This window comes from Balaenoptera musculus, chromosome 2 (assembly GCF_009873245.2).
Source record: "Balaenoptera musculus isolate JJ_BM4_2016_0621 chromosome 2, mBalMus1.pri.v3, whole genome shotgun sequence".
Taxonomy (NCBI): Eukaryota; Metazoa; Chordata; class Mammalia; order Artiodactyla; family Balaenopteridae; genus Balaenoptera; species Balaenoptera musculus.
The window spans coordinates 53,884,442-53,912,297 of NC_045786.1; the positions used below are offsets into that span (position 1 = coordinate 53,884,442).

General features: G+C 46.5%; 1 protein-coding gene across 1 annotated transcript in view; it reads left to right on the plus strand.

The window, feature by feature from the left end:
• The first annotated feature begins 13,461 nt into the window (after nt 1-13,461).
• Nucleotides 13,462-27,856, plus strand: part of ATP10A (ATPase phospholipid transporting 10A (putative)) — a 177,775-nt gene continuing 163,380 nt past the window's right edge. The window contains 1 exon segment of the mRNA XM_036844164.1: nt 13,462-14,045. Within this exon segment, the coding sequence (XP_036700059.1) occupies nt 13,573-14,045 (473 nt within the window). The 5' untranslated portion in view covers nt 13,462-13,572.

Consider the following 27,856-nt stretch of genomic DNA (forward strand, 5'->3'; position numbering starts at 1 on the left):
AGCATTCTTTCATGTGTCTGTAGGCCATCTGTATATCTTCTTTGGAGAAGTGTCTATTTAGGTCTTCTGCCCATTTTTGGATTGGGTTGTTCGTTTTTTTGTTATTGAGCTGCATGAGCTGCTTGTAAATCTTGGAGATTAATCCTTTGTCAGTTGCTTCATTTGCAAATATTTTCTCCCATTCTGATGGTTGTCTTTTGGTCTTGTTTATGGTTTCCTTTGCTGTGCAAAAGCTTTTAAGTTTCATTAGGTCCCATTTGTTTATTTGTGTTCTTATTTCCATTTCTCTGGGAGCTGGGTCAAAAAGAATCTTGCTGTGATGTATGTCATAGAGTGTTCTGCCTATGTTTTCCTCTAAGAGTTTGATAGTGTCTGCCCTTACACTTAGGTCTTTAATCCATTTTGAGTTTATTTTTGTGCATGGTGTCAGGGAGTGTTCTAATTTCATACTTTTACATGTACCTGTCCAATTTTCCCAGCACCACTTATTGAAGAGGCTGTCTTTTCTCCACTGTATATGCCTGCCTCCTTTATCAAAGATAAGGTGACCATATGTGCATGGGTTTATCTCTGGGCTTTCTATCCTGTTCCATTGATCTATATTTCTGTTTTTGTGCCAGTACCAAACTGTCTTGATTACTGAAGCTTTGTAATATAGTCTGAAGTCAGGGAGCCTGATTCCCCCAGCTCCATTTTTCGTTCTCAAGATTGCTTTGGCTATTCGGGGTCTTTTGTGTTTCCATACAAATTGTGAAATTTTTTGTTCTAGTTCTGTGAAAAATGCCAGTGGTAGTTTGATAGGGCTTGCATTGAATCTGTACATTGCTTTGGGTAGTAGAGTCATTTTCACAATGTTGATTCTTCCAATCCAGGAACATGGTATATCTCTCCATCTATTTGTATCATCTTTAATTTCTTTCATCAGTGTCTCATAATTTTCTGCATACAGGTCTTTTGTCTCCTTAGGTAGGTTTATTCCTAGATATTTTATTCTTTTTGTTGCAATGGTAAACGGGAGTGTTTTCTTAATTTCACTTTCAGATTTTTCGTCATTAGTGTATAGAAATGCAAGAGATTTCTGTGCATTAATTTTGTATCCTGCTACTTTACCAAATTCATTGATTAGCTCTAGTATTTTTTCTGGTAGCATCTTTAGGATTCTCTATGTATAGTATCATGTCATCTGCAAACAGTGACACTTTACTTCTTCTTTTCCGATTTGGATTCCTTTTATTTCTTTTTCTTCTCTGATTGCTGTGGCTAACACTTCCAAAACTATGTTGAATAATAGTGGTGAGAGTGGACAACCTTGTCTTGTTCCTGATCGTAGTGGAAATGGTTTCAGCTTTTCACCATTGAGGACAATGTTGGCTGTGGGTTTGTCATATATGGCCTTTATTATGTTGAGGAAAGTTCCCTCTATGCCTACTTTCTGCAGGGCTTTTATCGTAAATGGGTGTTGAATTTTGTCGAAAGCTTTCTCTGGATCTATTGAGATGATCATATAGTTTTTCTCCTTCAATTTGTTAATATGGTGTATCATGTTGATTGATTTGCGTATATTGAAGAATCCTTGCATTCCTGGAATAAACCTCACTTGATCATGGTGTATGATCCTTTTAATGTGCTGTTGGATTCTGTTTGCTAGTATTTTGTTGAGGATTTTTGCATCTATGTTCATCAGTGATATTGGCCTGTAGTTTTCTTTCTTTGTGACATCTTTGCCTGGTTTTGGTATCAGGGTGATGGTGGCCTCGTAGAATGAGTTTGGGAGTGTTCCTCCCTCTGCAATATTTTGGAAGAGTTTGAGAAGGATAGGTGTTAGCTCTTCTCTAAATGTTTGATAGAATTCACCTGTGAAGCCATCTGGTCCTGGGCTTTTGTTTGTTGGAAGATTTTTTAATCACAGTTTCAATTTCAGTGCTTGTGAGTTGTCTGTTCATATTTTCTATTTCTTCCTGGTTCAGTCTTGGCAGGTTGTGCATTTCTAACAATTTGTCCATTTCTTCCAGGTTGTCCATTTTATTGGCATAGAGTTGCTTGTAGTAATCTCTCATGATCATTTGTATTTCTGCAGTGTCAGTTGTTACTCCTCCTTTTTCATTTCTAATTCTATTGATTTGAGTCTTCTCCCTTTTTTTCTTGGTGAGTCTGGCTAATGGTTTATCAGTTTTGTTTATCTTCTCAAAGAACCAGCTTTTATTTTTATTGATCTTTGCTACTGTTTCCTTCATTTCTTTTTCATTTATTTCTGATCTGATCTTTATGATTTCTTTCCTTCTGCTAACTTTGGAGTTTTTTTTGTTCTTCTTTCTCTAATTGCTTTAGGTGCAAGGTTAGGTTGTTTATTCGAGATGTTTCCTGTTTCTTGAGTTAGGCTTGTATTGCTGTAAACTTCCCTCTTAGAACTGCTTTCGCTGCATCCCGTAGTTTTGGGTCGTCATGTCTCCATTGTCATTTGTTTCTAGGTATTTTTTGATTTCCCCTTTGATATCTTCAATAATCACTTCGTTATTAAGTAGTGTATTGTGTAGCCTCCATGTGTTTGTATTTTTTACAGATCTTTTCCTATAATTGATATCTAGTCTCATAGCATTGTGGTTGGAAAAGATACTTGATACGATTTCAATTTTCTTAAATTTACCAAGGCTTGATTTGTGACCCAAGATATGATCTATCCTGGAGAATGTTCCATGAGCACTTGAGAAAAATGTGTATTCTGTTGTTTTTGGGTGGAATGTCCTATAAATATCAATTAAGTCCATCTTGTTTAATGTATCATTTAAAGCTTGTGTTTCCTTATTTATTTTCATTTTGAATGATTTGTCCATTGGTGAAAGTGGGGTGTTAAAGTCCCCTACTATGATTGTGTTACTTTCGATTTCCCCTTTTATGGCTGTTAGTATTTGCCTTATGTATTGAGGTGCTCCTATGTTGGGTGCATAAATATTTACAATTGTTATATTTTCTTCTTGAATCGATCCCTTGATTATTATATAGTGTCCTTCTTTGTCTCTTGTAATAGTCTTTATTTTAAATTCTATTTTGTCTGATATGAGAATTGCTACTCCAGCTTTCTTTGGATTTCCATTTGCATGGAATATCTTTTTCCATCTCCTCACTTTCAGTCGGTATGTGTCCCTACGTCTGAAGTGGGTCTCTTGCAGACAGCATATATATGGGTCATGTTTTTGTATCCATTCAGCCAGTCTGTGTCTTTTGGTGGGAGCATTTAATCCATTTACATTTAAGGTAATTATCGATATGTATGCTCCTATTCCCATTTTCTTAAATGTTTTGGGTTTGTTATTGTAGGTGTTTTCCTTCTCTTGTGTTTCTTGCCTAGAGAAGTTCCTTTAGCATTTGTTGTAAAGCTGGTTTGGTGGTGCTGAACTCTCTCAGCTTTTGCTTGTCTGTAAAGGTTTTAATTTCTCCATCAAATCTGAATGAGAACCTTGTTGGGTAGATTAATCTTGGTTGTAGGTTTTTCTCTTTCATCACTTTAAATATGTTCTGCCGGGCTTCCCTGGTGGTGCAGTGGTTGAGAATCTGCTTGCCAGTGCAGGGGACACAGGTTCGAGCCCTGGTCTGGGAGGATCCCACATGCTGTGGAGCAACTAGGCCCGTGAGCCACAACCACTGAGCCTGCACGTCTGGAGCCTGTGCTCCACAACAAGAAAGGCCGCGATAGTGAGAGGCCGGCACTCCACGATGAAGAGTGGACTCCGCTTACCGCAACTAGAGAAAGTCCTCGAACAGAAAAAAACGAAGACCCAACACAACCAAAAATAATAAATTAATTAATTAATTAAAAATAAATAAATAAATAAATAAATAAATAAATAAATAAATAAATATGTTCTGCCACTCCCATGTGGTTTGCAGAGTTTCTGCTGAAAGATCGGCTGTTAACCTTATGGGGATTCCCTTGTGTGTTATTTGTTGTTTTTCCCTTGCTGTGTTTAATATGTTTTCTTTATATTTAATTTTTGATAGTTTGATTAATATGTGTCTTGGAGTGTTTCTCCTTGGATTTATCCTGTATGGGACTCTCTGTGCTTCCAGGACTTGATTAAGTATTTCCTTTCCCATATTATGGAAGTTTTCAACTATAATCTCTTCAAATATTTTCTCAGTCCCTTTCTTTTTCTCTTCTTCTTCTGGGACCCCTATAATTCGAATGGTGGTGCATTTAATGTTGTCCCAGAGGTCTCTGAGAATGTCTTCAGTTGTTTTCATTCTTTTTTCTTTATTCTGTTCTGCAGTAGTTCTTTCCACTATTTTATCTTCCAGGTCACTTATCCATTCTTCTGCCTCAGTTATTCTGCTATTGATCCCTTCTAGAGAATTTTTAATTTCATTTATTGTGTTTTTCATCGTTGCTTGGTTCCTCTTTAGTTCTTCTAGGTCCTTGATAAATGTTTCTTGCATTTTGTCTATTCTATTTCCAAGATTTTGGATCAACTTTACTATCATTATTCTGAATTCTTTTTCAGGTAGACTGCCTATTTCCTCTTCATTTGTTAGGTCTTGTGTGTTTTTACCTTGCTCCTTCATCTGCTGTGTGTTTTTCTGTCTTCTCCTTTTGCTTATCTTACTGTGTTTGGGGTCTCCTTTTTGCAGGCTGCAGGTTCGTAGTTCCTGCTGTTTTTGGTGTCTGTCCCCAGTGGCTAAGGTTGGTTCAGTGGGTTGTGTAGGCTTCCTGGTGGAGGGGACTAGCGCCTGTGTTCTGGTGGATGAGGCTGGATCTTGTCTTTCTGGTGGGCAGGTCCACATCTGGTGGTGTGTTTTGGGGTGTCTGTGGCCTTACTCTGATTTTAGGCAGCCTCTCTACTAATGGATGGGGCTGTGTTTCTGTCTTGCTAGTTGTTTGGCATAGGGTGTCCAGCACTATAGCTTGCTGGTCGTTGAGTGAAGCTGGGTCTTGGTGTTGAGATGGAGATCTCTGGGATATTTTCGTCGTTTGGTATTACGTGGAGCTGGGAGGTCTCTTGTGGACCAGTGTCCTGAAGTTGGCTCTCCCACCTCAGAAGAACAGGCCTGATGCCTGGCTGGAGCACCAAGAGGCTTTCATCCACACGGCTTTTAAAGAAACAGTATGCATCCAAATTTTAAGCCTCTCGCTCCAGAAGTTCCTTAACTTCAGACAAGTTCTTTAATCTCTGCTATTACCTTGACAGCCTTTTGCCACGGGCTTCCTGGACACTCTCTCTGCGAGCCAAGGATAATAATGATTTTTAATGTTATTATTCTGTGTTCTGTGTTGGGTCTGTATTCTCTCAGAGAGGACGAACTTACTTGTGTGGAGTTGTTTTCTTTCTCTCATGTTACTAGTTCTGCTCAAGAATCTGGTGACTCTTGACTGTTTAATAAGTTCATACTTAACAACTGCAGATGTAGACCAGAGTCTAAACCTACCTGCATGTAGAATCACCCACATATAACTGGTCTGGAGTGAGACTTGGGTGTTGGTGTGATTTTGAAGCTCACCAGGGGTCCCTCATGTGCATCAGGCAGTGAGGGCAACTAGTAGAAATAACAGGCCTGGGGTCTAGAGCAGCACCCTCGTCCTTATAATGCATGAATGATGGACCTCCTTGCCTCCCCAGATGCCCCAGCACGGCTCGTGCTCCCAGACCTTCTCTTCAGATTTGGGACTTTTCCAGGGGGTATATTTGGAAAACACTTTTTAAAAAGCATCCTTGCCTACTTGACTATATAATGCATTCCCTTATATTTATTAGACTTCCTCACCAACCCACTTTCACCTGCTTTATATCTCCAGGCATCCCTTTCTATCTTCTGAAGATACTTTCCCCAGTTTCCCAGAACAACTATATATTTATCTTTAAAAAAAAATATCATCTGTCTTTCACAAGAAATTTAGTTTGGAGAAAAGGAGAACAAATTGTGCACAGGCAAGCATTCTAAAATAGAAATGTTTACTTGAGTCTCGGCGAATTTGGCATTTCTGGGATTTGGGACATTATCATGGATCATTAACGAATTAATCTATTCTAATATTCCACAGCTTTATACTTTGATAATTTTTAAATAAATGTTAATTAATTAACATTTATTTAAAATCACATTATTAATGCCAGCATCTGTGCCTCATTAATAAATGGCCAGCATCTGTGCCTGTTTTTATACATTTCACATTTCAAACTCTCTTATGCCTTTTTTTAAAAAATTAGGCGCAGTCACAGAGTAAATATTAAACAAATGTTGTTAGTTTAAAACGATGAGAATGTGATTGTCACTTAGTCCAGAAGTATTAATTAAGCAAGCATCACACCATCAAAGGGGCTGATTCTCAGTACCTGAAAGCTGGACACAGTTTTCAGGACTGCCTCGTTCAATTCTCTACGTTGTTCAGTGAGAACATCACACCAGGGTCTCTTCTATACACTCTATTTATGCTCTGTCTGTAGGTACCAGCTTCTCATCACATAGCTCTAAACTACAGGTCTCTTTTGATGTTGCCCAGATCTATATCTCTGGTGCTGGCCTCTCCTGTGATGTTGAGACCTCAGTATCTCACTGCCTACTTGGCATCTGTTTGATGTCCAACAGGCACCTCACACTTAGCATGGGGTATGCTACCTTTGTGTTTTCTTCTCCAAACTTGTTCTTCCCTTTAGGGATGGAAAAACTTTTCCTTCTTTCCTCCTAGGTCCTGTGGCTGGTCTAATAGTTAAACTGACATAAGACAAATTAATAGGAGAAAAACACATTTAATTTTTGTACATAAAAAAAGAGACTCAAAGAAGCGACCAAAGCAGGCAGCTTTTAGACCTTTTAGACAAAGAAGGCATTTGTGAAGAATTGATGACACAAAGGGGTTTAGGATCAGGGAGTAAACGGTGAAGAAGTAAAAAGGTTTGTGTATATAGCCTTCTCAGTCCTAAAATTCCTTATTTCTTTCTTTCTTTTTTTTTTTTTTTTTGGCAGCACTGCGTGGCTTGTGGGATCTCAGTTCCCCAACCGTGGATTGAACCCAGGCCATGGCTGTGAAAGCCCAGAATCCTAACCACTAGACCACTAGGGAACTCCTCTAAATTCCCTATTTCTGGTGATAAGTATGCTTTCTACCCTCCTGTTACAGGGAGGGTATCTTCACATGGGATATTTATTTCCTGATTTCAGGGGGACAAAGGAGGGTCAAAGTGTCCTTCTTGCACTGGCTGTTTCTCAAGTAACTTTAATTCAAAATAATCAATGTGCCAAAGTGGCATATTTTAGGGTGGCATACTCTGCTCCCCTTCATCCCCAAGTTATTAACTAAACTCTTAAGTGTTACTCTTGATTCACCTCATTTCCTCATCCAAACATCCAACCTGTTGGCCAATCAATTAACTCTACAGCAAGTCCCCTACAAACAAACACGTTCCATTCCAAGAGCATGTTCGTAAGTCCAACAAAGTTAGCCTAGGTACCCAGCTAACACAATCGGCTATATAGTACTGTACTATAATAGGTTTATAATACTTTTCACACAAATAATACATAAAAAACAAACGAACACAAAAAATAAAGAAATCATTTTTAATCTTACAGTATAGTACGTTGAAAAGTACAGTAGTGCAGTATAACAGCTGGCATACAGGGGCTGGCATCGAGTGAACAGGCAAGAAGAGTTACTGACTGGAGAAGGGAGAGGAGGTGGGGGATGGTAGAGCTGAAGGATCGCCAGCAATAGGAGATGGAGGGCAAGCTGCAATTTCACTCACACCTGATGCTGATGGCACAGGTTCTGGTTGCTTGCTGGATTCAATTCTATCTACCCTCTTGAAAAAGTGATGTCTGGGTAGTAGCTCTTTTTTTCTCATCATAGATTACATGGTAGCACTGGATGGCATTCTGAACAGCTGCTGCAACCATCGTGTACTGTTCTACATTTGGATCCTGTGCCTCAAAAACTAGCAGTTCCTCCTCAAATAAGGAAAATCCCCTTGCCATTTCCTGCGTCGTAAATCTCTTCGGTTCTTCAGTTACTTCTTCTTCCTCTTGTTTCTCTGTGTCCTTTCTCTGGGCCCCCAAATCCATCAGGTCTTCATTAGTAAGCTCCTCATGTTGCACAGCAAGGAGTTCAATGAAGTCGTCCTCTTGCAGATCTAGCTCCAGCTTCTCGCTGAGGGTCACTAAGTTGCTGAAGACCTATTTGGACTCCTCATCCACTTTCTCAAATCCATGAAAATCATGAACAAATTGCAGGCAAAGTTCTTCCAAACCCCATTCATGGTGACGGCCATAACCTCACGCCAAGCAAAGTCAATGTTTTTTATGGCCTTGTAGATATTATAGTCCTTCCAAAATTGTCACAAGGTTGTTCCTGATTCATCACTCACCTTTACTGTCTGATGAAAAGTGTGACATAAACAATATTTCTTGAAAGTCGCTGTAAGTTCCTGGTGCATAGTTTGGATGAGCGATGCAGTATTTGATGGCAGATGCACTACTTTGACGTTGGGATGAAAGTCGTCCATGAATGGGGGGTGGCCCAGAGCGTTGTCAAGCAGCAAAAGAATGTTGAATGGGACATCCTTCTCCAAGCAATATTTCTCTACCTCCAGCATAAAGTGGTGGAAAAACCAATGTACACAAGACACATGAACTAACTTACATGATTGGACACGTGAACACATGTTCGCACCTTTGAAAGTTTGCAACTTAAGGTCTCTATGTAAGGGACATATTGTACCTGGAAGACATACTTCCAATTTTTCTACTGTCTATCCATTGCCTGGGTCTAAGCCACCTCCTATTTAGTACACTGCCTTGGTTGCTCCCACTGGGCTCCAAGTCCATCGTCCATCTTTTAAAAGGGAAAATCAGATTCTTTCATCTCATGCCTTTGCTTGGGGCAGTCCGTGGCTTCCTGTTGCCCTTGGAACGAATCCAGAGAGGCCTGTCCCTTCCAAAGGCAGGTGAAGCCCTTCACGCTGGCCCCTGTGCCCCAATCCCACTCCCAGCCATGCTGTCCTGCACCCACATCCTGCTCTTTGACCCCAGACTGACATCTCTGGCTGGGCCTCCCTGCTGAGCTGGGATGTGTGCACCTGTGCACCCCTGCCTCCTGCACCTCGGCTCTTGGGCCCGGTGCCCACCTGCAGCACCCTCCCCCCGTCCCCCACACTGTCCTGCCTCAGGAACTCAAGTTTTTAGCTATACATCCTCAACTCCCTTCTTTCTTTCAGACACCACGCCCAGGCCACCAGCAGATTCTGCTTGCTTGAGTAGCCGCGTTCCAGTCTCCACCATGGCCACCCCGGCCTGAGCCACCGTCCCCTGTCCAGGGTCACTGCAATGGCTTCTGACGGCCTCTCTCTGCTGCTCTCACTCCTCTGCATTCTATTCACACAACAGCCGATGATCTTTTTCTTTTTATATAAATTTATTTTATTTTTATTTATTTATTATTTTTGGCTGTGTTGGATCTTCGTTGCTGCACATGGGCTTTCTCCAGTTGCGGCGAGCGGGGGCTACTCTTCGTTGCGGTGTGCGGGCTTCATATTGTGGTGGCTTCTCTTGTTGCGGAGCACGGGCTCTAGAGAGTGTGGGCTTCAGTAGTTGTGGCGCGTGGGCTCAGTAGTTGTGGCTAGTGGGCTCTAGAGCACAGGCTCAGTAGTTGTGGCGCACGGGCTTAGTTGCTCTGTGGCATGTGGGATCTTCCCAGACCAGGGATCGAACCCATGTCCCCTGCATTGGCAGGTGGATTCTTAACCACTGCACCACCAGGGAAGCCCCAGCTGATGATCTTTGAAAGCCTGAGTCCAGTCACGTGAGTCCTCCACCCAAACCCCTCCTAGCTTCCCCTCTCACTCAGCTAAAAGCCAAAATGATCTCCGTGATCCTCCAGGCCCTCCAAGAGCCCACCCTGGGGCTCTAGTCACCTAGCCCATCTTCTGGGCCCGGAACCCCACCCTCTCCTGCACTTGGCATTTCTTCTCCCAGACATCTGTGTAGCTTGTTTCCTTAGCCTCTGCTCAGGGCTGCCTAGGAGAGGCCCACTCCGACAGCCCTAGCTACAGTAAGCCAAGCACACCCCTCCCCGCCGGGTTGCCCGTGCCCCTCCATTTCCTGTGCCCGCCTTGTTGGAATTCCCACAGGAGAACACAGTGTTCCAGAGAGCAGGGACTTAGTGGTGTTCCCAGAGTGTCCTGTTTAGTGGCTGCCTTTGTTATGGGACACCGATTCCAATATGTGTGTGTGGGAATTCACCAGCTGGTGTCCTACAGTTCAACTCAATTATGACACTATCTACCTGACAAGAGCATCTGATCCCCCAGGGTAAGGGCTCAGTCTCACAAGACTGCTCCCACTTCAGGAGACAATCACAAGTTCAGGTTTGTCAGCTGTGCTTCTGACAATAGATCAGCTATAGATTCTGGCTATAGACTGGAGTTTCCCAAAGACCCCCCTTCCTTGAGTTTGACTGATTTGCTAGAGTGGTTCACAGAACTCAGGAAAACATTTTACTAACTAGATTACCAGTTTATCGTAATAGGATATAACTCAGGAACAGCCAGCTGGAAGAGGTGCACAGGGCAAGGTGCGGGGAAAGCACAGAGTATCCATGCCCTTTGTGAGCCCTCGACACTCCCAGAATCTCCACGTGATCACCACCCTAGAAGCTCTCCAAACACAGTCCTTTGGGTTTTTATGGAGGCTTCATTACATAAAAGTGATTAAAACCTTTGATTAATGGTAATTTATTCAACCCCCCTGCTCCCTCCCCTCCCCAGAGGTCAGAGGGCTGAAAGTTCCAACCTTCTAATCACTTAGATGGTTCCCTGGCAATTGCCCCCATCCTTAGGGGCTTTCTAAAAGTCACTTCATTAACATAAACCCAGGTGTGGTTGAAAGGGGTTTGCTATGAATATCAAGGCACCTTTATAGCTCTTATCACTTAGGAAATTCCAAGGGATTAGGAGCTCTGTGCCAGAAACCAGAAATGGAGACAAAGACCAAATATATATTTCTTATTATAGATCACAATATCACACTGCCTCTTCTACTAGAATGTTAGATCCGTGAGACAATTCTAATGAAAGAGACTTGCCCGGGGGTCAGCAGCAGGGCCTCCTTAGAACTCAGGGGTCCAGACGGCCAGCCTGGGAGTCCATCCAAGCCTGGTCCTGGCCCAGCTAAGAGTCTGAGAGTTTGGCTGACAGAAGACATCCAAACCCAAAACCCCTGCAGAGCAGTTAAGAGAGGTTTACATACCACTACACATATGTCAGAATAGAAGTAATTCCATGAGGTTCAATGGATCATGCGGTGTGGAAAACTTCGAGGCCAGATGAACTAGACCTTAGTGGAAATACTGAATTTGGATTGGTGAAGAGCAGGTGGGGAGAGGTTCCCCGCTTAGGGAGCAGTGTGACTCACAGAATCTTGGAACCTTAGAGCGGAACATAGATGGGAACGAACAAGGACTGTTCTGAGAAGGGTAAGGAGACCTCTCCCTTGGGGCTGGTGGGGAGGAGGGAGGGGCAGAGTTAAATTAGCAAGTTGGTGCCTGTTCCCTGAGGGTCTCAAGGGATCTCTGCCTGAGGAGCCAGCCTTTGACTTTGTAAGCAGCAGGGGACTCCTGTAAGCTCCCGGGTAAGGAAATGAATTGAAGTAGTCAAGGAAGTCAAGTAACCGCTTTGGCCACCTGGGGACTGGCTGTAGCTGGGAGACTGGAAGGCAGGGAGACCCACCCAGAGGCTCTGGGGCAACCCTGGGGATACTGTAGGGATGGGAAATGGAGGGAACCAGCAGGCCCTGGGACCTCGCTGGGTTGGGGGATAGAGGAAAATGTGGATCCATGAGTTAGTCCCTGGAGACCAGGGAAATTGTGGTCCTTTGTGGGCTGTTAATACTCAATTTGGGATGCCACTGGTCCACTGTGAGATCTGATTTCTTTCCCTGAAAATGCAGGCACTTCAGTCAAAATTTTCTCTGATTTGGGCCTCCACACATCAATATGGTACCCCCAGGAATGGTGGAAGGAAACAGGCTTGATCGATGACATGGATCATTTTCTTAGTACCTGTCACTCTACCCTCCTCAAGCTGGATTCTAGTAAATATTGTGGTCCATGGCAAGGTTCCCTGTAGAGATGTGAGCCCCTGGCCTGACTGGATGGGGTGTAAGCCAGGGTACGGGAGGTGAGGACCATCCTGAGAGAGCGTCATGGGGAAGAGGTAAGTGATTTGAGCAAAGCCAGGGAAGTGACTTGTCAGCAGGCACCTGAGGGAGGAACTCAGGTCAGCAGAGGCTGCTGAGGTGGTCCCTTGGGAGATGATAGTGTCCCAATGCAGTAAGAGAAATGAGGGGCTGGCCTGAAGGAGGAGGAGGAGGAGGCCAGCAGCTCCCCAAATCCAGATAGGCAGCACCCGAAAGTGCTCCTCTCACCCAAATTCCCAGCCATGGTCTCCTGGGCAAGAAATCCCTTCTTCTCACATCTGTACTTCTAAAGTGGCCAAACTGACACCGCTGGCTGTAGTACATCCGGAGACGAGTCTTACTGTCCCCATTTGGGACTCCCCATACCTTCTGCCATACCCAGCCTCTGCCCACCCTTCACACACTGCTCTCTCTGATTCCCTATGAATACTGAGGGGAGCCCTTTGCACCAACAGACACTTCTGCCACACCCTCCTGGGCCCCTCCTTCCCCTTCCAACAACCATCTTCAACGCCCCGTCACCATCTGGGTCATAGAGGCCACTTCAGAACCAGAGCACACAAGGTATATTTTGGCCCTCAGGGTTTACCAGAGAGAAAAATAGACGGAAATAGAGCAAACCAAAGCCTGCCTTTGCTTAGCGAAATATTCCTCCCTTCAATTAAGGGGAAAAAAAGAAAAAAAAATTCCTATTTAGGGAAGTAAGGAAAGGCAGTGATGATCATGAAAGTTCAAAGTCTAGTTCACCCAAGAAGTGAATCTGAAAGGGCAGGGTAAGGAAGAGTGTAGAGGCAACGAAGAATCCTCTTGGGGTCCCAGGAGCAGATGTCCTTGGTAAATAAGACATAAAAATCGGAGCATTGGTATGCCCTGGTTCATTTGAATTTTGATTCCAGTTGATTCCAGGAGGCTCGCAGCCTCCTGCACGGACTCGGGAAGAGCCCGCCAGCCTAGGGGGGCTGCGGTCCTTTCCTCCCACACTCTGCCGCCTCCTCTCTTCTCCGGGGGCGGGGCGCGTTTGCAATGTGCTGGGACCGAACTGATGCTTCTGGGAAACGAAACTAACCCGCTCTAAAGTTTCCAGCTCGGCTTTTTGTTTCCCGCTCTCCGCGGTGTCCCACGCTGGGCGCGGCGCGGGGCGGGGCCGGGAGCCGCCGGGGCGGAAAGGCCCGGGAGGGTGCGAGGACAAGGGGTCTCTGTGCGGCGCCCGTCCCCGACGGCGGGGGGGCGGTCTGGGCTGGGCTGGGCTGGGCGGGGCGGCCGCTAACCGCGTCTCTGTGCGTCCCGCAGGCGGGGAGCCCGCGCCGCCGCGCCGGGCAGCCGGCGATGATCACCTAGGAGGCTGGCGCGGGCGGGCGCGAGCGGCGGAGGAGCCGGGCGCGGCGACACGCGGCCATGGAGCGGGAGCCGGCGGCGGCTGAGGAGCCCGGGCCCCCGGGACGGCGGCGGCGGCGGCGGCGGCGGCGGCAGCGCAGGGAGGTCAGGACGCGCACGGTGCGCTCCAACCTGCTGCCACCCCCGGGCGCCGAAGACCCCGCGGCGAGCGCGGCCAAGGGCGCGCGGCGGCGGCGGCGGTGCGGGGGCTCCCAGCACCTGGCCGACAACCGGCTCAAGACCACCAAGTACACTCTGCTGTCCTTCCTGCCCAAGAACCTGTTCGAGCAGTTCCATCGCCTGGCCAACGTGTACTTCGTCTTCATCGCGCTGCTCAACTTCGTGCCGGCCGTGAACGCCTTTCAGCCCGGCCTGGCACTGGCGCCTGTGCTCTTCATTCTGGCGGTCACGGCCTTCAAGGACCTGTGGGAGGACTACAGCCGTCACCGCTCCGACCAAGAGATCAACCACCTGGGCTGCCTCGTCTTCAGCAGGTGAGCGGAGCGGGCGGGGCGGCGCTGGGTCCGCGCAGGGCCGGGGCGCTCTCGGAAACTTGGCGTTGGGCGCGGCGTGAGTGGCACGGGGTGGGGAGGCCCGGAGAGAGCGGCTCAACTCTGGGCGGAGGGCCGGGCCTCGAGGGGCCGGGGGCCGAGCCGGAACTCTGCGACTCGGGTCGCGGAGAACAAGAAACCGTAGATGTCGGGGTGCAGGGGTACCCTGTCCTTGATTGTCACTCAGACGCCGCTTCTGAGCCTAGGGATCCCAGGGCTGGAATCCAGAGGCAGCTGGGCGTCCTCATTCCCAGCCGCTCCTGCCTTATAAGTAAAAAGGAGGGAAATCTATTCCCCGGGCGCCCCAGCCTGAAGTCCCAGCCTCAATCTTCAGCCAGGCTCCAAGCGCCAGGATGTTGAACGACTTTAACAACCTACACAGGAATGAATGTAAAGCTCGGTCTTAGATAACATTTCGTCTTGGGGCAACAGAGTGAAACTGCCGCCAAGTTCTGACATGCCAGGCAGAGACCAGTTAAAAGGGCAGGAGTAGTAACAGCGGCGTCCATCCATTGACGTGAGCTGTGAGCAGGCCACCCAGCTAGGTGCCATCCCATAGTTGACTGTTTAGTTTTTTAAAAATTAACCCCAGTTTCCAGATGGAAAGACTGAGGCTTTGAGGGGTTTTTCAAGTCCTGTCCACAGTTAGTACCAAGGAATGTACTTCCTCTGGGCTCCTCCTGCTCCTTCTCTCTCCCTGCACCTCCCTAAAGTTTTGGATCATCAGGCGGGACCTGTCTGGGATGCTTCTGTCTCTTCTCTCTTTACACTCCCCACCCCAAGAGAGCCACTTGGCTGCATACCCATCTTGGAGCTGTGTCTAGTAGTGGAGTCCACCTCAAGACCGCACCCCTCAGGAAGGCAGATGGTCTTGGCCTCCATCCAGAGCTCAGCCCATCTTTCCCTCCTGTTGTCTTTGCTTGAGTCTCGGTGTAGGGGCTGATATGGGCCTCTGAGGTGAAGGACATTAGCCTTGTTCAGCCACCATCACATGTGAGCAGACTCCAGGAAGCCCCTTGTACTCTCAGTGGGCCATGGTTATTCCTGCCTCTTAGGATAGTTTAGACGAAGACCATGAATGCCTTTGAGTATCTCTGACCCTCCCAGCAGCACTGATTGTGCCTTATACTTATTTTACAAATGAATAAACAGAAGTTCAGAGAGGTTAAGTAGCTTGCCCAAAGCCACACAGCTGCTATGTAGTAGTATTAGAATTTGACCCAGGTCTTCCCGACTTTACAGCTTTTACAATATTCTGGTGCTTGTGCTTCTTAAATTTATATAAGAATCAGCCTGAGGAGCTTATTAAAAATAACAATTTAACAACTTGAATTTAAGAATAAACAATTTAACAATTCTCAGGCTCCAGTCCCCAACACATCTGACAGGCTCATCTGGGATTGGGCCCAGGAATCTGTGTATTTAATTAGCACAGAGGTGATGCTTATATCATGACCCACTTTTGAGTAATGCTGCCTGCTTGCCATCAAGGGGTACCCGTTGTCCAGTCAGCAAGCATGACATTGATAGAAAGGGCTGTGGGGTTTCCTGGCTCCTGTTCCCCAGGCTCCTGAAGCCAAGAAGGGAGGGGGCACCCTTACGCAGATGTCCTCAGGGTCCCCCGTTCCAGCACTCCAGTCTGTTCTGCTCACCATGACCCCAATGGGGCTCCAGGTTTTAGTCTTTACACATGTATCACTTCTTGTTATTACTCAGCTGGTAGCTCCTGTAGCCTCCTTTTTAGGAATACTTAGGCCTCAAGAAACAGTTTATTTTCAGCTGACAAAGTGCTTTCGACCCATGAAGTCAATTAACCCTTAAAACAACCATCACCCCCAACATGCCCATGAGAAAACTCAGAGTGGAACCCCAAAGCAATCTCTGGACTCCATGGCCTTGGAATGCTTCATGGGATTCTGAAACCTTCATCTTCCTCGTGGACCCACCCATCCGCATTCTCTTCCCCTTCTGCCCTGACCTGACCTGGGTTCTCAAAAGCTGGGTACAGTCCTCGGGGGCAAGGCCTTGGGGATAATGGTGCTTTCAGGAGGAGTTCCCCAGAACCTCTCAGTTCCCAAGTCAAATTCCTTGAATGCTTTCCTGGGGAGAGAATTGGCCTTCTTCCTGGGGAGGCTCCGTGGGTGTGAGATGGTGGCAGCTGTGTGTGGAGAGGAGGCCTGTCTGGAGGAGAGCCATCCCTTTTCAGAAGCCAGGTCAAACTTCTCTGGGCCCAGAAAGTCTGGGATGGGTGTTTTCCGGCCTAGGCTTTGAGTCCTGTGGATGTCTGAGCCCTCCCCGTCCTCCGATTGCATTCCACGCTGCATGTGGCTGCCTTGCTGCTGTTGCCCATCGGCTCAAACCAACACCCTGAGCTCTTCCTCACTGAGCCAGACCCAGGCCAGGCTCTGGAGAAGGGAGAGTCTGGGTTTCACCTGGAGCTTACCGTGGGGACTGATTGCACCATGGGGCATGTCCGTGGGGGTCCTGGGTGGGGCTGCTAGCCCAGAGAGGCAGCTCAGGAGACTCCCTGCAGAGCGCACGAGTCTGAGGACCAGGGAGCGTGGCGCACGTGACAGAGTCAGGGCCCCCTGAGACTGCAACCAGGTCTTAACCTGTGCACAGGGACGTGTATGGCCTTGAAGTCAGGATCTCAGAGAGCTGGCACTGAGGCTGGCCAGAGAAGCCTGGGAAATGACATTTTATGTCAGGCCAGAGTTCATTCAAGGCCTTTGGTGACTACAGAGGCAGTGGCCCCACAGTGGTGCACAGTCAGGGTCTGTCCTGTGTTGTGTCACTGCTCTGGTGGCTGTGAAATGGGGCTTCAGTCAAGTGCATGTAAATGCAGAGTGAGAGCAGACTTTAGTTGTGGAAGCCTGACCTGTTGACAGTGTCTCTGGAGGGTTGCTTCTCTGTGTTCTGACTGGAGCGTGCAGTGCATCAATGATTTGTACCGTTATTTATGTGGTGTGTCCCCGTAACGGAGTCCTTGGGTCCCCTCTCTGTGAGAATCCCCCATCAGGCTTGCTGGAAGTGCAGGTTCCCAGGTTCTCCTCCCCCCACCCCTGGGCTGCTGAGCCTCTGGAGGTGGGAGAGCTGGTGTCCACATCACGGCTTGGTTTGCACGAACAAACCTGAGTGGAGGTCCTATTTCCACGGCCTGAGCCCACGGTATCACCTCCTGGATTTCAGGCTGTGTTTAGGAAAACCCTCCTGAGCCAGCAGGGTAAGAGCGCAGTGGGTGATCCTGGGGGTTCAGGTCCTGCCTGTGGCCCCCACCCTGGGGGAAAGTCAGTCTGAGCATCACTCGGCTGTGGGCTAGTGCGATGGGGGAGGCATGGAAGCCCTTTCTGGTCACGTAGACCTCCCTGGTGTTGGTGACAGTTGGCTGGAGAAGCCACCTCCTTCTGGGCACAGGTGGAAAGAAAGGGGATGACTGAGTTCTGTCCCCCTTCCCTCCCAATGTGACCTCAGGTTTCTGTTGCTGGGGGGCTTGGAGTTCACTTTAGCTGGCAGGCATCCACCTCCAGTACCAAGCGAGCATCCAGCTGGGACAGGGCAGGCGCCACCAGGGGCTGGGAGGAAGGGGGCAGCGAATGACCACAGGTCCCAAGGCAGGTGGGACTGAGAGAGGAGAGGGGACAGGAGTGCAGAGCCAGCCCAGAGAGTGGCGGTTCTGGTGGTGGGAAAGCAGAGCATGGTTATCAGAGGAGGAGCTGGGGGGAAATTTAAGAAGAAACATTCCTGGAAGGGGATTTGCCCAAGAGAGGTGAAGGGCGGAAGCAGGGGTCCAAGCACTCATCCACCTCTTCAACCACAGGGCGGGGGTGTAACACGTTAAAACCAGAAACCTCGCCCTTGCTGCCAGAAATGGAATGAGCCTCAGAGTGGCACAGCTTGAGGTGGGGGTCCTGCCTGGCCGAGACTCTGCACAAGCCCCCCTGCCTCACCTGCACTCCATTTCCTAACTAGTCAAGTGGGGTACTGGCCCCAGGTCCACGTGCCCCTTCTGGCCCTGATCCTGTGGCCCTGGGAGAGTTTGGCACCCTTGTGCTATGGGCTCCCCACCCTCTGCCCAAACCCTGCCTGGGTTCTTGTGTAATGTTTTTTCCCTTTTGCTTCCATACGCTTTGAGATAACTCAAACACAGGCACCTTTCAGTGTCTGTCTCTAGGATGATGGAAACAGCAGCGTTTCTGCATGAATTAACCCAAGATGACTTTTCCCTGAATCTTTTGGGCTTTGGGGGCTCTGTTCTTGGACTTGAGTATGGCATCTTGGTGTCTTTCCACCATCTTTTGGGAAAACAGGTAGTCAGGGCGTACTCTAATGCTTATCTTGGAATTACTCTGATATTTGTCTCTTCCCTTTCCTTTGATTCTCGCTTTGTTTCCCCAGCTCATCAGGGTTATCTGTCCAATTTGCTTACCCTGGGCTTCATGATTTGTTTTTTCAGAAGAGCCTGAAATGGGACCTGACAAAGTTCTCCTTTTGTTTCTGTCCATTTATCTTGTCTTGGTCCTCCTTTCCTCCCTTTCCTGGAGAGCCCAGTCTCTTCCTCACCAGCAGCAGAAACATTTTGCCCCTGGAAAGCACAGCATCTTTGTCTTATTTGGAGTAAAAGATTTGAAGAAGCAGAGGTACCAGTGCAAGACCCAGGGGACAGGGACATATCAGGACAATGCAAGTCTTCTTTAAGCAGGGACATCCCTCTGGTGTGCTAGGTTGGGGGATACTTGAGGAATAATATTTGGACATTGCCATTCACATGGTTTTTTGAAATAATTTTTCTTTTGATACCTTTCATGAGTCATGAATAGGGTCCAGTTATAGAAAAAGAACCTATCTTTCCCTAAAAACTTGGTTGCCCTCAGGAGTTAGTCTTGTTCATGGGAAGGTTCTTTTTATACTTGTTAATATGAGCCAAGTGTCTTAGTGCACAGTTCCATCTTAACATCCTGATGGTCCTATTTTCACATCCCCATTTCACAGATGAGGAAACTGAGCTTCAGGGCTTGATAGCTGCCTTAGGGGTTCCCTATTAGGAGATGACAGTGCCATGGCTTGAGCCCAGAGTCATCCTGCTCCGACTCCATGTTTGTAGTTTTCTTGTACTTGTCATCTCCACCTCCTAGAGCAGTATGCTTCATTTAAAAAAACCCCAAAAGACAAAACCTTCAATATTTTATTTATCTCAGAGTATTTTCTAATTTCCCTGGTGATTTCTTCTTTGACCCATTTTATTTAGGAATGTTTTAATTTCCATATATTGCTGACTTCCCCAAATTTCATTGTTATTGATTTCCAGTTGCATTCTATTTACACAGATAAAGAGCAGTGCACAGATAGGGAACCTCTGTGTCTCCATCACCTAGTTTAACAGTTAGCACCTCATGGCAACATTGTTTATCCATATTGCCCTCACTCCCTCACCCCCTTTTATTTTGAAGCACATCCCAGACATCAGGACATTTCTTCTGTAATGTTTCAGCATTTATCTTTAGAAAATCAACAACTATTTAAAAACCTAAACTACAATACCATTATTATAAAGAATTAATATTAATTCCTAATATTATTAAATACCCAATCAATGTTCAAATTTCCACTTGTCTCATAAATGCCATATTTTTTTTTCAATTTGTGTGTTTGAATCAGATCCAGATAAGGTGGCCTCATTGCAATTGGCTGATCTGTCTTTTAGGGCTCCTTTACTCTTTTGATTTCTTCCTTTAAAATTCCCTTTCTCCCTCTCTCTCTCTCTCTTTTTACCCCTTGCAATTTGTTTTATTTATTTTTCCCCTTGCAAAATATATTTGAAGAAACTGAGTTATTTGTCCTGGAGGGTTTCGCATAACTTGAATATTGCTGATTCCTTTCCTGTGGATCATGTAACATATTTCTTTCTACTGTAATTCCTGTGAAGTGGTAGGTGAGTCTCAATGCTTTATCAGAGTTTCATCAGGTTCAGGTTTGATTTTTTTTTTTTTTTGGTCAAAACCACAAGCGTAGGTGGTGCACTTCCATCAGGAGGAACATAAAGTTCCTTGGTCCATCTTTTTGTGATGTTAGCAGCCATGATGATCATTGCGTACGTCCATTTATTTGCTAGTGGTTGTGAAATGATGGTGGTCTAATTCTTTCATTTATTATTGGGAATACTTTCATAAAAAAATTCTTCCCCTCATCTACTGCCTGGTTTCCCAGTGGTACAACTCATATAGGAAAGAGAGAGAAATGCTTGATTTGGATCACTAGCATCTTCCAATTGGAACTAATTGGTTTTCTAAAATGTTTAAATTTTTTATTTTGAAATAATTTTAGACTTTATAGAAAAGTTGCAAAAATAGTATACCCCTAACCAACCTTCCTCTAATTTTAACATTTTACTTAGCTGTACTCCAGTTGTCAAAACTAAGAAATTAACATTAGCACAAACCTATTAAATTAAACTACATTTTTATTCAGATTGAAATGGTTTTTCCATTAATGCAGTAACAAGTATTGGTCAGTCCTTCAGGTACTGATCCTGTATCCTGCCCCCTTGCTAACTCATTTATTAGACCTAATACTTGTTTTGTGGATTCCTTAGGATTTTCTATATATGATCATGTCTTGCTCCTGATCTAAGGGTGAAAACATTCAGTCTTTCACCATTAAGTGTGATGCTAGCTGTGGCTTTCTTATGGATGCCATTATCAGAGAAAGTTCCTTTCTATTCTTTGTTGACTTTGTTGAGGTTTTTTTTCTTTTAATTTTATTTTTTAAAATCCAGAAAGAGTGTTGGATTTTGTTAAATGCTTTTTCTTCATCTATTGACATGATCATGTGGCTTTTGTCCTTTATTAAATTAATATAATGTGTTACATTGATTTTTCTTTTTTTAAAAAAAAATTATTTATTTATTTATATATATTTTTTATTTTTGGCTGTGTTGGGTCTTCGTTGCTGCATGCGGGCTTTCTCTAGTTGTGGTGAGCAGGGCTACTCTTCATGGCGGTGCATGGGCTTCTCATTGCAGTGGCTTCTCTTGTTGTGGAGCACGGATTCTAGGTGCGTGGACTTCAGTAGTTGCGGCGTGTGGGCTCAGTAGTTGTGGCTCACAGGCTCCAGAGCACAGGCTCAGGAGTTGTGGCACACAGGCTTAGTTGCTCCGTGGCATGTGGGATCTTCCTGGACCAGGGCTCGAACCCGTGTCCCCTGCATTGGCAGGCGGATTCTTAACCACTGCACCACCAGGGAAGCCCCTCTCATAGTGGTTTTGATTTGCGTTTCCCTGATGGTTAGTGATGTTGAGCACCTTTTTGTGTACCTGTTGGCTATTTGTATATCTTCTTTGGGAAAATGTCTATTCAGGTTTTTTGTCCATTTTAGTTGATTAGTGGCCTTATTATTTTTGACACAATTCTTTGAAAGCTTTCAGTGGCCTGAGAAGCCCAATATGTCTGTTCTGTTCTGCCATGCTGTGGTCTGGCTGGACCTTCATCTGATGGTCATTCATTATGGTGATCAGCTACTCTGCAGGTTTCATCTTTTCTGGAAGGAGTCAGGTGTCTCATCTGTGGGGGCAGTACTGCCTCTAGGTGTGTTTGCAAATATTCAGTTATCACAGTGACTGCCAGCCTTCCTAGGACTTGGTGCACCTGGACCAGGGTGCTGAATGGTATGTGATGCTCTTGCCTAGTTCTGGATAGTGCCACCCCATAAAGAACGCCCCTGTCCCCAAGACCAGTCAAGCCCTCATTGAAAAGCACTTTTGGAAGACATTTTAAAGACAAAGCTTATCCACGTTTCTGGATTCCTTGACTTGGGAAGATTGAGAGAGGGCTGTGTGTCTGCTAGGGTTCTGCCCTTTACAGTGGGGTGGTCCAGCTTCTTGTTGAATTCCCTTAACAAGGGAGCCCATTGTACTTATTTGTACAAGACTTACCTTGCTATATATAATGCACTGAAAGAATTCACAGGAAAAATGGAGAAGCTATTTTGATCTTTGCTTTTTTAGAATACACTTAGCTTGGCTTTCTATGTTTACTTGTTTTGCATTTTCCCAGAGTACAGTTTGTATACATTGCCCCCGACATACAAGTTGAAGTAGATATACTTTTAGCTAAAACAAAGACCTTTGTCATTAGCCTGTGTAGTTTTACCCTGGGTAAATGGACTGCTTTTGAAAGCATTTTGAAATATTGAAAGTAGCTTGCGGACTCCCGTTGCTAATCTCATGGACCCCTGATAATCTCGGGATGCTCCTGGTGGCTCAAGTATCTTCTTAGAAATGCACTTCACTGGAGAAGCACTACAGGGACATGGTGACATTAAGGCATTATTTGTTTAGATTAATAATTAGAAAGCAGTGTGGTGAGTTTTATAAATCCATTGGATGTGGTAAAATCCTTTTTTTTCTTTGGTTTTAAAAATATCAATGAGTTAAATTCATTGACCTATTTGCAACAACAACCTACAGTAGGTCCTTGGTTTTCAAAAGGAGAACAAGTCTTGAGCAGCCAGGGTGGCTTCCTCCAGGAGTGACCTGCGTGCAGGGCTCCTCAGAAGAGTACTTCATGGCCCTTCTGAGATTCCAGAGCTTAGAAGAGTAGGAACGTCCCGTCAGCTCAGGATCTGCCTTAATTTTTCTTCTTCTTTTCTTTTTTTTAATATTTATTTACTTATTTTGGCTGCAATGGAGCTTAGTTGCAGCATGCGGACTCCTTAGTTGCAGCATGTGAACTCTTAGTTGCTGCATGCATGTGAGATCCAGTTCCCCTGACCAGGGATCGAACCCGGGACCCCTGCATTGGGAGCTCAGAGTCTTACCCACTGGACCACCAGGGAAGTCCCATCAGTGCTTTTCTGATGGAAATTTCTGCTCCTAAAGGACTCTAGTATCTGAGGGGTTAACGGAATGGGAGGAAGCCCAAGCTGTCACCAGGCGCTTTTCACTGCTCTTCTGTCCCGCCCTGTGTTTCTGTGTGCTTCCATGACAGCTAAAGAAAACCAAGTTCAGGAGAGTTCAGTTTTGGTTCCAAGTTCTCTCCTTTGTCAGATGTGACCTTGGGGCTCTTGGCGGCATCTGCCCCATGGGTCAGCTGCAGATGGGGACGCGGGCGTGGCACATGCAGGTGGATCCCACCTGAGCCGCCCTGGCTTCGTGTCCTGCCAGCCTCCTTCGGGTGGTGCCCAGATGCAGGGTCTTCTCCGGACGGTGAGTGGGCGGAGGAGGGTGCCCCGGGATTACGCAGGGTGTGGCCATCTCCCAGTCTAGTGCTGTTCTCTCCAGCGCCCGGGCGGACACACAGATGGGACCTCTCCCCTTGCCCTTGGCCAAGTTGGAAATCATTTTCATTTCAGTTACAAAATCCATCCACTTTCTCTATCCCGGTCATCTTCAGGACCAGTGGCTCAGGAAATCTGTTGACTCAGAAAGCTCAGAGCGATCTGAGGCAAAAAGACATGGCAGGAAGAGAGTGGGTTGTTGGGAGGGAGGCAGCGTTCCTCTTGGGATGCTCTCAGCTTTTGTCTCTGAACAAACAAGCCATCTTTAAACGTGTGCAAGCGATTTGTTCCCTCTTCATTTAACAGCCTCAGGATACACACAGCATGTATTTATTTTATAAAAGAGTACTTGTGCTAAACGGCACGATAGTTTAGTAGATGTGTCTTGTTTCTCATGACTAATTGGTAGCAGCCTAGGCCCTAGCATTCCATATTGCAGTTATCATCCTCATTCTTTTACTTTCTTTATTTTGCCGTGACAGACTAGTCAAATCAGATGTGTGCAACTGTTCCTGGTATGTTGAGACTGGCATTGTAACGTTTTCCACTTACAGTGGTTTTTTGTTTTTTTGTTTTTGGAAAGAAAAATCATTGCTTTTAAGCGGGGTGGAATGTTTGATTCATTACGTTGAGGTCTGGTTGCTGTGTTGCCTCTTTAACAGGCTTGACGCTAGGCCAGGGCGCCAGGCCCGGGACTCCTTCACATCAGCTGAGCATCAGGGTGGGGCTGAGTCCCGGGGCTGTGGCTGCCCCATGGCAGGGGCGTCTTCCTGGTTCTGTGGGTACTCCCCACTGATCGCTGTAACTGCCCTGCTTCTGGCCTTACTTTCTTTTCACCCTGTTTTCTGTCTCATTGATCTTCTGTGACTTAATGGGAATTCCTTCACAGTGCTGCAGGGCTGGAGGAGGGGTGGGCTGCTGCAGGGACCGCCATGTCTGTTACTCTTGGCTCTGATCCCAATCACTGCATACAGTGACATCTTAAGTCAGTCCCTGCTTCTTCAGGCCCTTGTTTTTTAATTGTCTGTGTTCAGAGGCTTTTTTTTTTTTTAGTTAATTAATTAATTAATTTATGGCTGTGTTGGGTCTTCATTTCTGTGCGAGGGCTTTCTCTAGTTGCGGTAAGCGGGGGCCACTCTTCATCGCGGTGCGCGGGCCTCTCACTGTCGCGGCCTCTCTTGTTGTGGAGCACAGGCTCCAGACACGCAGGCTCAGTAACTGTGGCTCACGGGCCTAGTTACTCCACGGCATGTGGGATCTTCCCAGACCAGGGCTCGAACCCATGTCCCCTGCACTGGCAGGCAGATTCTCAACCACTGCGCCACCGGGAAGCCCTCTGTTCAGAGGCTTTGACATCTGGCCTTTGCCACCTGTGGGTGGATGGCTCCTCCCAGGACCAGCCAATTCCTAGAGAGAGCAAAGGACTGGCCAGTGAGTGTGTCTTTCATATGCAAACCAACCAATCCAGAGCCCACACCCTACACACCCTTTTATCAGGCTGTCACACTCAGGGCCCCCAAACCCTCAGGGCCAGGTAGCAGACAGCTGAGGACAGCCCCTATGTCCCAGAGCCTACTGATACTATTCCTGAGCCTGGTTACCCTGCCTCACCCTGTCCTTCCCACGGAAACCACAGTGAAGTCTCTTGCCCACGTTTTCCCCCCACTCCTCTGCCTCCTGACTGCCGTGGTGCTTCCCCCGTGGCCTCTCCTCCTGGGAACTGAGAAACAAACTATCTTTTCACTGGCAGTGTCTCCTGATCTGTTGGCTTCCCCACACCTGAGTAACAGTAACCCTACATTAAGATGTGTCTCCACACAGCTACTACCCCAGGCCCTCTTCAGCTTTCTTGTGTGTCTGACTTCACCTCCTAACTTAGCTACTCCTGCTTCGTCTGCACCTCTCCTGTGGTCTCCCCTCCTCATTGCCACCAGAGCTGTCTTTTTCGGTTTATAAATGTTACATCTTTTTCTTTGACTCTTGGAACCTCTTGATTAATCCCGATGTCATCTGCACCCTGCATGCTGAGCTGCAGCCCTGGACCTCTGTGCACAAGGTCCCGGGCCACCTACTCTCCGCTGTGCTGCACACACCTGTAGCCCCTCTGCCCCAGCACCCTCTCCCCATCCCCAGCCCTTTTCTCCAAGGCCTATTAACCGCTCCCTCCTGCTGCCATTCATACCTGGAGCAGGAGTCCCTCCTCTGTATCCTGGGTGTCTGTGCCCTTCCTCTGCTCCATATGCTCTGTCCTGTCCTGCTCTCTGGGACCAGCCAGTCCTCACTGCCCCTGCTGTGATGCTGTGACAGGGCCTCAGCATCTTTGATCTAATGAGTGAACTAATCCTTGTGATACCTGAGTCGTGACACAATGAATGCCTGTTGGTAGAATAACAGCCCCCTAGAGATGCCCACATCCTAATCCCCAGAATCTGTGACTCTGTTAGGCTACGTGGCACAGGGGAATTAAGGTTGGTTACAGATGTAATTAAGGTTGCTAATCAGCTGACCTTGAGATGGGGAGATTATTTTGGATTATTCTGGTGAGCCCTTAGTCTCATCACCAGTCTTTAAAGGTAGAGGAAGAGAGGGCAGGGAGATGCAACGTTTGAAGGACTCAACTGACTGTTGTTGGCTGTGAAGATGGAGGGAGGGTTCCCAACCTGCGGAGTGTGGGTGGCCTCTGGGAGCTGGAAAAGTCAAAGAAACCCTGTCTCCTACACCCTCCAGAAGGAGCACAGCCCTGCCGAGACTTCGGTTTTGTCCCCACGAGACCCATATCAGACTCCTGACCTCTAGAACTGTATGATAACACTTTTGTGTTGTTTCAGGCCACTGAGTTGTGGTGATTTGTTACAGCAGCCACAGGAAATGAACACATCCCTGTTGACGGGAGGATCTGACAAACAAATACCAAGTTCTTGAACCATAGCCTTTTGTGTGTTCCTATCAATTTATCTAGTTTCAGTTGAAAACATCTGTAGCTGTTTGAAATCAGCTGATGATACCTGAGAATTCCACGTTTGCTGAGTGGGGCATGAGGACATGGTAGAGTGGGAAAGAGGTGTTTACTTGTTTTTTCAGTTGAAATATTTAGTGATAAGACATCATACATGTCTCTAGCACTGTATACTCTTCAGAGTTTTTATGAATTTGTGTGGGAAGTTCACAGCCAGCCCTGGAGGTGCTGATAAATTCTTCATTGACCCTCTCAGGAAATGGTGGCCCAGAGAGGGAGGTCTCGGCTCAGAGGGGGTGCACCTGGGGGGTGGGACAGATGGCTCTGGGCTCTGGGATCCCAGGTGACGCTACCCAGGGCCACCAGCCACATGCTGGCCGTGTGCTACCCTACGTGAGTATCCAGGGCCATTTTCATCTTGTGTGTGGGTGCGGATAAGGCTCCAGCTGTTTAATTATTTCAGGCTTTTGAGAAAGTGTCTGAAACCAGATAGTTATCCTTACACATGCCAGGGCCCAGAATTTACCAAGGGTTAATGACCAAGAGCATGTATGCTTTTTAGAAAAGTTTAAATGTTGTAATGGACATTCTTTTCAGTGTAGCTGGTTCATTTGAGCAGTAATCTCCAAACTTTTTTGATCTCACACCCTTCTAAGTCACAAGCACTTGTGTGTGTGTGCTCAAGATGGACTTATTTATGTATAAATCATAGACATGTAATGCAATGCATGAATATATAAGTGAATTTAAAAGTAAGGTAAATAGCAATTACAAATAAAAGTGGTGATGTTTTTCTGCACCCCAGTGATGGTGTGTTTTTGTGTATGAGCATGCCCTGGAGCATCCTCAGGTGGCCTTCTGTTTATCTTAGTTCACTGGAGAGCGTTGCATGTGTTCAGATGCACAGTCCAGTTCATTCTCGGGATTTCTTTTATTTATCCAGGGCCACTTAGGAACCTTTAAAGAACCTCAGGCACTGCTAATGCCCACTGTTCACAGAGGGACGGTCCTTCCCTGTGTGCCATGAGGTCCGTCTGGTGGTCGTGGCCTGTGAGATGCTGGGTGTCTGGCTGTGTCCACTTTCTGGGCACAGATGGCTTGTCAGTTCACACTGGGCAGCCTGAGCCACGCCGCATGGGCACACTGGCCACCTACTCTCCAGTGTGCTCTTTCCTGTGCTTTACTTTTAAAACCTTTTTATTGTGGTAAAATACACATAACATTTACCAATTTAACCATTTGTAAGTGTACAGTTCAGTGGCATTAATTACATTCACATTGTTGTGCAACCATCAGCATCACCTGCAGAATTTTTTCATCTTCCCAAACTGAAATTATCCACGTTAAACAACAACTCATTCCTGCCTCCTCCAGTCCTGGGCACCCACCAGTCTACTCTCTGTCTCTTTGACCTCACATGAGTGAAATCATACAAATTTGTCCTTTTGTGTCTGACTTATTTCACTTAGCATAATGTTCTCAAAGTTCATCCGTATTGTAGCATGTGTCAGAACTTCCTTCCTTTTTG